This window comes from Prinia subflava, chromosome 4 (genome assembly GCF_021018805.1).
Source record: "Prinia subflava isolate CZ2003 ecotype Zambia chromosome 4, Cam_Psub_1.2, whole genome shotgun sequence".
Classification (NCBI taxonomy): Eukaryota; Metazoa; Chordata; class Aves; order Passeriformes; family Cisticolidae; genus Prinia; species Prinia subflava.
This window is the reverse complement of record NC_086250.1, coordinates 19,037,730-19,046,668: the sequence shown is the minus strand read 5'-3', so window position 1 is coordinate 19,046,668 and position 8,939 is coordinate 19,037,730. Positions and strand designations below refer to the sequence as shown.

Sequence of the window (8,939 nt, the reverse complement as noted above, 5' to 3'; positions counted from 1 at the left end):
ATTTCTTGCTGTAATCAAATAGAGAAACAGATACATTCAGCGCCCCAAGCTTCAGCTGGAGCCTGCAGCACAGGGGAAGGCCTGCTCAGCCTTTCCTTTCCTGTCCTGTGCTGGGACTAGCTCCATGGGGAATATGAAGGCAGCGGGCTCGTGTCGGCGTGGGGAGGCAAAGCAGCATGCACAGAGCCAAAGCTCCTGCGGGCAGACTGGGTACTGAGCTCCCGGTCTCTCCGTCTCGGACAAAGCCCTCCGTGACCTGAGAGAGCTCGCCTGCAGCGCTCCTGCCAGCCAGGGCAGCAGCTGTTGAGTCCCCAGGGACCAGCCCGATGCCAACTCTGCTCTGCAGGCACTAGAAACGGGTTGGGGAGACGGGTTGCGGATGAAGAAAATAACTTTCTCTCCACGCCTTTCTCTCAGTCATTCCAGAGCTTGCTGCAATTATCCCAGCCAAAATCACAACCAAGCAAAACAGAAGTCGCATGAGGTAGAATCCAGCCGCGTCCCACCAAAATTACGCGCGGGGCCAAAACCTGGCAGAAAGAGCAGTCTGGGTGGGGGGACGTCCGGTGCCGGACGCTGCGAGGGTGAAGAGCGCTCCCCGCTCCGACACCCCCACACCGGGTCGGGAGAGGGTCTGGCGCCGCGGGGCTGGGCCGGGACTTCCTCTGCACCCCGCCCGCCGCTTCCCGGTCCCATTGCTCCCCTGGGGACGGGGCTGGGCCCTATGCGCCACGTCTGCCCCCCGGCAGGGACGCAGCCCATCCCCGTGTGCGTGGCGGCTCCCCGGGGCGGGGGCAGGGGCGGGGCGGGGAGCGTGGCGCGGCGCCCGGCGCCTCCGCCTTCTCTCCATCCTCTCTCCCTCGCCCACTCCTGCTGCTCCCGCTCTGCGTACGACGGCGGCGCGTCCCGCCATGTCGGCCGCCAAGCACCGCGGCTCTAAGGGGGGCAGCCCGCCCTCCGCCAACGAGAAGGGCGCGCAGCCCGGCGGCGCCGAGGAGCCGCCGGCGAAGAAGCCGGCGGCGGCAGGGCACGGCCGGGGCGGCAGGGCCGGTGGGGGGGGCCGCTCCGGCGCCGGCCCCCGCCGCGGCTGGGCGATGCTGCTGGGCGCCGCGGTGGTGCTGGGCGCCGCGCTGCCCGCCGGCTGGTACGTGCTGCAACTGCAGGAGGAGGTCGGGCGGAGCGCCCGAGAGGTGGAGGCCTCCGGCCGGCAGCGGCAGGAGCTGGCCGCCACCCTGGACACCGTGGTGCAGAAGGTAGCGCGGCGCCGGGCACCGCCGGGGGCGAGCGGGCTGGGAACCGTCGGGGCGCTCGGTGCTGCTCGGCGGAGCGGGGGGCAGCAGCCGCCCGTGCAGGGGGCGGGCGCGGGAGTTCGCCCCTTAAATAAGGAGCTGTGCAGCTGTCGGATGGCCTGGCTTGCGGGAAAGCGAACGTGTCCCGCTGCCTTCCCCTTCTCTTCCGTGCTCCCTTAAAGATGCTTTCATGGCATTAGAGGGGCAGACGGAGTCAGGGCCGCGGTGTTCCCCGTCCCTGCAAACGTGGCCCCAGAGCAGCGAGAAATCCCTGCCAGGCGGCGTAGGGCTGGGCGGGACGGGGCGGGACGGGACCCCGCGGCAGTGGCCGCAGCCCCCAGCTCGCTTTTGCAGGGCCTGTGCCTGAAGCCATTTTATGGAATGCAGCCCGCACACTGCGTTACGTGTTGGCAGCGGTGCGGACCTGCCGTTCCGAAGGGGCCTGCTGCCTGTAATTCTGTATCTTCGAGGCCCGCAAATCACTTAACCCAACGGGGCGAACGAGCTGCTCGTCGCTGCCTGTCCAGTAGGCAGGTGTGCACGCCAAGGGACACGGGTGGCAGCGCTGTCAGAATGGGGCAGGATCCTGCCTCAGCGTCCCCACACTCTAGAAAAGAAAACCCGTGTGAGCTTCACCGAACAACGGAGCCCGTGCCAGAAACACTGCTGCAGTACCCTGCCTCCCACGTTCCTGCCGCAGCCTCTGGCCAAGGAAGAGAGACTCGAAGTGTCCAAGGCAGTGCAGGGCCATGGAAAAGCAGTGAAGTTGCTGGCACAGGATGTGGCACAAGTGAAGTGAAATAAATCCTCATTTCCCTCATTTTTTTCACTCAGGTCCTTATTAGCCTCTTAGCTATAGTTTCACAAATAGCAGTGTCCACTTGGATATGTCCTAGGGTGTCTAAAACCTTTAAAAATGGCATCTGTGATTGTGTATCAGCATACAATTAAACTAGTTTCCCGGGAGTAGGTTAATTGGTTGGAAGACAGTATGTAAAGTTATGACTGAGTCAGATCAAAAAAAAGGAAGTTCTTGCCTGAGCTTGACTGCTTTCTGCATGGTAGATCATTCTGATTCCCTGTATTCCCCGCAAGCTTGGGCCTGGGCTGGCAATGGGGGGACAGGCACTGGCAGAGATCTTCTGGCTGTTCAGTGGTGCATCCAGAAACACAGTTCTTGCACATGTGGAAATTATATCATCAGTCTTAGTGGCTCCTGCTCCATACAACAAGAAGGAAAAGGAAAATTCATGTCAGCAGGGGACAAGAGTTGAAAACTTCAGGGCTATAGGGCTGTGTCTGAAGCTAATTTTAAGTCCTGGGGGTTTACTCACTGATGAGAGGAGAGTGATTTGAACTAGTAAGGGCTATTGCTTTTTACTGGTTTTTAAGCCATTTTGGTAGACTGTTTGTAAAAAGGAAGAAATTGCAATGGCAAGATGTAAAACTACAATACATGAGCATAGAACTCAGATGCACATGCAATGTATAAACCCTTCTAGTCAAAGGAATGAGGACAATTTGCTGCCTCCCATCTCCATGTCATTGCAGAAGATCATAAGTATGTGTTACATATTCTAGGAGAGGAGTATATAACAGAAGTTTATAAATAGCTGGTTTCAAAGACAACTGAAACTTACTTGCCTGTGTATAGCAGGTGGCTTTTAAAGGTGGGGGAAAGAGATCACAGGTTTCGATGTAACCCTTGGAAGTTTTGGTTGCTGTGGTTTGGTGACACAGGAATGTACTTGAGGGAGAGGAGAGCAGGCTGTATCTCATTGCTTTACAAAGGTGTAGAATTCTGTTTTGTACTTGCAGAGTGCCATCAGCACAAGCTGCTGTGTTGCTTTGCCCTTTGTCTGACTGCAGAGAGCTTCTGTCAGGAGTAAGCATTATGTAAACTCATCTGCTTTACACATCAAAGAGAAAGGAAATGATGTGGAAGTTTAGTCTTTAACATAGCACCATTCTCAGAGAGGCCAAGGTCATTTGAACAGAAGATAGTATGATGAGTTAGAGAAAACAGTAGTCATTGGCTGAAGATACCTTTTTCTGTACTATTTCTGTGATGTTAAATCTATCAAGGGCTATGGCTTCAAATCTTACCAGCCATGTATGCCAAAAAAAGCAAACTCACATGAAGGTTCACACTCAGGCCAACTGCTTTGAAGCTATGAATTTTTCCCCCTCTTGTGCAAAGGTATTGCTTTGAGCCCTCATGGTTCTTGGTTAGGACAAATCAGATTAGAAGCTGGTGTATTTTGAAGACCCCAGTCCATTTTAATATATCAGAGCTCTCTGATCTTCAAGTGGCTGGCCCAGATGGGGAATAGCTTCAACTTACACCATGAGCATTGCCTGAATGCAGTGGAGGAGCAGGTATTAAGTACTTCCACTGTGTGAGATGGGATCCATCTCTGTCAGTCATGTGGTCACAGAGACCCAGCCTTCTGGAGAATTCTGGCTATTTTTGATTTCTTAGGCTAAAAAGACTGCTACTTGCAAATATGAATTTGGTGGTTTGGTTGAAATGTGTCACTGTAATAGGAAGGGGAGGAGAACTTTCCTGTGTTACCCTGTTAGATTTCTGACCTCCATTTATATTGATACAGAAAAAGCTCTCTGGTCTCTGTGGAAATAATCAGAATGAATGACAGCTAAGATGTAATGAAAATGAGGTTGGTAAGTCATTCTAATGATGGATGCCCAGCTGCAATGTGTATGGAAGTATTACCTTCTCCACCCCTCCCCCTTAGCTCATTTCTAATTTCTTATGGGAGCACTAGAGAATACAAATGTAGGGAATGTAAAAAAACCCTTTTTTGCTAAAGAGGGAGAAAAGAAATCCTCTTAATGGGTATTCAGACTGCAGGGATCTGTCAAAGCAAGGGCAGGTCTAATGGCCAAACTCTACAATCCTTGCACAGTGTAGACTTTCATGAAAACTAAGGAGGATTTGGCCAGGGATTTGCAAAAATACATAGAAAGAATTTAATTTCTAATTAGGATGTCTGTTGATCTTTTGAAAATAGAGTCTAGGTTCAGAGTCAGTCAGGGAACTGCTGGAGCCTGCTTCAGTTGAAAAGGAAAAAAAAGAGCAGCTCTGTGTATTTCTTTCTAAAACCATATAAAATATACTTCTGTCTATTTATAGAATAAAACCACCCCTCCGGCTGTATATCTAATCAGTAAACATGGCAGCCCATGTGGCGTGGCTGATTAATATACCCCTCAGACACAGGCAGTAGTGTGAGGCAAGGCAACGTGCATTACTCAGCATTTGCCATCCTGCCAAAGCCTTGAGGTATTTTCTGTGTGATGGATTCGTCTTGCACCCAATGGAAGTTCTTACATTGCTTTACTAAGTTTAAGAAAGTATAACCCACGTATGCACAAAAAGATTTCTCCACAGTCTTAAGACTGATGCTCTGCTTCGCCTCAGAATTAAGTCATGCATGCTTTCCTGGCCTGTGGAGTTTAAATGTGAGAGTAAACGAACATGGCGGCTCCTCACCCCTCGACCTTTTCCCTCTGGCTGCTACTAAAACCAGTTGTAAAGACAGTTTTTGTAATTGGGAAGTTTAATAGCATGCCTGATGCAGTGGTAGGAACTTTCTGTTAACCTGAGGTGGATGCAAGGCAGGCCCTTGGCAGCTGCTGTGCTTTTGTTCTCTGTGTGTACATACGTGCGCTCTGCTTATTGTGAGTGTGTGGGTGTATGCAGGAGTGGGAAAAACAAGCTGCTAACTATTTAGAACATTAAAGAATTCCTAATTCTTTCTAACCTTAAAAAATAGTTCACAAAAAAAGCCCTCTTGTATTTCCATTGGTGTCTAGGAATGGCAAAAAGCCATGATTACTACTTCCATTCCTTGGCCCATCCCATCTCCCCTCTCCCTCTGATTTTTCCTGTCACTCTTTCTTGTCTATCACAAAACTTGTTTTTCATGATCAGGAATTGGTCTTTGGCATTCTTGCCTGATAAAATCTAATCCTAGCTTTTCTGTATTAAGAAGCTGATGGCAGATATTCTTTTGGTTTGGTCTCCCAATTCCCTTCTAAAGATTTCTGGTCTTTAGAACCAGGAATCCTCCAGGGGAGGGATGGTTCAGGGGTCTGCATGCAGACTCTAGAGACCTGAGTTCCTTTTTCTCTGCCACAGATTTGCTGGATCATGAGTGGCAGGTCAGAGAGGCCAAAGCCCCTTAACAGAAGGTGTATGTACTACAGAGCTGTAATGCTCAGGATGCTGGGGGTTTTGTGCCTCCCATATCTGTATGCCACTGGGTCACTTCAGGTATGGGGCATGAAGGTTTGCAAGGTAACAATTCCATCTGGTAACAAGGAACTTGGACAAAAAGGGTGAAATTACTGGTATTAACCATGTGTATTTCTGGCCTAGGTACGTTCTCTTCAAACCACATTTGGAGAATTTGAATCCATGATGAAAATTGTTCAGCAGAAGCAGGAGGTGAGCGAAAAGGCTGTTAAACAAGGGGAGAGTGAAATAAACCGGATCAGTGAAGTGCTTCAGAAGCTGCAAAATGAAATTTTGAAAGACTTGTCTGATGGCATTCACATGGTGAAGGATGCAAGGGAACGAGACTTCACATCTCTGGAAAACACAGTGGAAGAGAGACTCACAGAGCTGACCAAGTCTATAAATGATAACATTGCTGTATTCACTGAAGTCCAGCAAAGGAGCCAAGATGAAATCAACAATATGAAAATAAAAGTTGGTTCACTAGAACAGGCAGACGTGTATAAACACGAAATTAAGGTGCTAAAAGATGCTTTTGATGAAATGCAAGCATCCATGAAAGTGAAAGAAAAGGACATAGAGACCTTGAAGAGTACAATAGACTCCATGGAGTCGGATGTGTACACTGAAGTGAAAGAGTTAGTCAACCTCAAACAAGAACATGAGAAGTTCAAAGAGGCTGCGGACACCGAACACCTTTCATTAAAAGCTTTACAAGAGAAAGTTCTGAGAGCTGAGGATTCTATTATGCAGCTCCCTAGTGACATTAAAAGACTTGATGAAGATTTACTGCAAATTAAAGCCAACCTCAACAAATGGGAAGATAATGAACTCTTTAGAAAAGCGTTAGAAACTTCTGGGAAGAACAGTGAGGGACTGGAGTCTCGACTGAGGCACATAGAAGACAGCCTAGAGTCTTTAGCATCTATTGCTGCTCAAAACAGTGAAAAGTTGGAATCTTTCCTTTCTAAGGAGGCAGACTATGAGAATAAGCTCAATACCCTAGAACAAAGCATTGCCACTCTTCAGGGACTCTCAAATACAGATGTAACTTCTGTCACAGATACTCTGAAAAATCTTGGTGAAGCACAGACTTCACTGTACAACGACTTGGAAGACTTAAGGAGAAGCATCAGTGACTTGCCATCCTCTGGTGCTCTCCAAGATATCCAGAAGCAAATCAGTACTTTGTCGGATCAAGGCAATCTTCAGGCAGGTCAAGCACATTCTCAGGGCTACCTTGAAAAATTTTCTTCTATGGAAGGCTCTGTAGATGAACTGAGATCTTCTGTTAGCCAGGTGGATTCCGATTTGAAAATAATAAGAACTGCAGTGGATAGTTTAGTGGCCTATTCAGTGAAAATTGAAAATAATGAGAACAACTTGGAGTCTGTGAAAAGCTCAATAGATGACCTGAGGAATGATCTGGAAAGGTTGTTTGTGAAAGTAGAAAAAATACATGAAAAAGTTTAGGCAGTGGTGCTCCTTGGGCAAATAATGGGTTAAGGAGAATAGCTTTTGTATGCCCTGTTTTTTACTCTTTTTAAAAGCAATTTGATACCTCCAAAGAGAATAAGAATACTTTTAATAATAGAGACAGTTCTGCTTATTTCCTTTATTTCTTTTTCATGTAGTGTTTTTGGAGTTTTTTTGTTTGTTTTTTTTTCTTTCCCCTAAATTTTGTTTTAAGAAAACATGAGTTTAGTTGGGGTATGAATTTCTTAAGGGCTCATCTTCTCTGTGAAGTTGTACCACTGTTTAGTGGTGTAACTAAGACACTACAGCCCTGTTAGCATGGGCACATATTTAATGGCATGAAGGTGTTTCACACTTACACTAGATACCCCACACAAGAGAGCTGTTTTGGTACCCAAAACATACTGCTGCACTCACTGAGGATTTTACTGGTATGTTTTGGTTTAAGGAACAAAACTACATGCTATCTTAAACTGTTTACTGTGGTGAACTTAAGAGTGGAGCAGGTGTGGAGCACCTCATCTGTTTCTGCGGTTTGGGACTCAGATGTGTGGTCAGTTTACCAAGGGTCAGCTGAGCTGTAGTGTATTTCTGTGAGACCTTAATTTGTACCAAGGAACTAACAAGGTCTGAGGTAAGTAGCACTGCCCGGGGCTAAGGCCTAAGAGATTCATTCTTTGTGATCACAGGCTTCTTTGCCAGCATCTTCAGCTGCTGGTACAGATGATCTGTAGATGCTTAGAAGGGACATCTGAAGGATGGCATTAATTTCAAGGGGGTGGTACATATTTGTGTCATATTTTTAGACTGTTTACATGGTTAGGCTCTGTCTTCCTTGGAAAGATCTAATTTGGTCTTTGATAAGGGATTTTTCTCTAAAAATCATCACAAATTTGAGGAAAGAGAAGGACCAAATTTGTACCTGTTGTATTATATATAACAAGCATGCTAAGAGCAATAATACACTCCAAAACACACAAGAGGGAAAATCACCATGAAATCAGCAGAATTGCTTCTATGGCATATACATTTCCAAGTTTTCACATAGCTGACAGTGACCTGAACTCTTGTTACGTATTCAGGACTTGGTGCCTGATTCTTGTCACTATTTTTGTCACCAGGTGTCTGGCTGGGGCATTGGTAGCAAAGGATCCTTCTAGGAGACTTGCTCTAGGAGAGTGAGGAAAAAGTGTCATAATTCTGTAGATGCTCTTTTAAAAGCCACTTATTTGTGGAGCTTCTCTGGTTTTCTGTCTTTTTGGAAAGGATTTCTAATATGCCTCCTTTACAAGTTTACTTTTGAACTTTATCCAGATAATTGGTAAAGAAGTCTGCACACGGATACCTTGGAAATAGGCCATGGGCATCATACCCACCTCAGCTTGGACCAGACAGATCCTCAACTGTGTTAGATGAAAAATTCCTAGAAATAGCATCTCCCAGAAATGGGAACAGCACAGGTCAAAAGGAATTCTATGTAAATAGGATACTGAACCATATCCAGTGTTGTTCCCACTGTAAATGGGAAAAAATTGCTGTCAGAGAAAGAGGGAGCCATGGCATTAAGGTAACTGTTGTCACTGTTGGAACTGCACTGTTCTTTGTTGACTTCTCAAGTTCTTGAACAATGTTGTTTAGGTTACTGTGAAATGAACTGTATGGCTTATTTGCAGTATTTTTAATACATAATAAACATTTGGAATATTCTTTGCACCTTTTTTTTTTTTTTTGATTGCTGCTTGCTTATTGTTACGTTTCCCAGAGTGCTTCCAGTGGGGTACAGGGAAGGGCTTAGGGGATCACCATATGTGCTGCAGCCCTGTACTTGTTCTCACCTTCCACGGGAAATGTTGAGGCCCTTTTGCCTGCTGGGGTTACAAGCCAACTCTTGGAAGCAGTGTTTGAGTCACATC

At 47.1% G+C, this 8,939-nt stretch overlaps 1 protein-coding gene across 1 annotated transcript; it reads left to right on the top strand.

The window, feature by feature from the left end:
* On the top strand, positions 1–8,739 carry CKAP4 (cytoskeleton associated protein 4). Its single transcript, XM_063395743.1, is given in 3 exon segments — positions 1–598; positions 600–1,253; positions 5,692–8,739. Coding segments are annotated over 3 exon segments (2,205 nt in total). The 5' UTR covers positions 1–379; the 3' UTR covers positions 7,024–8,739.
* The last annotated feature ends 200 nt before the right edge of the window (positions 8,740–8,939 follow it).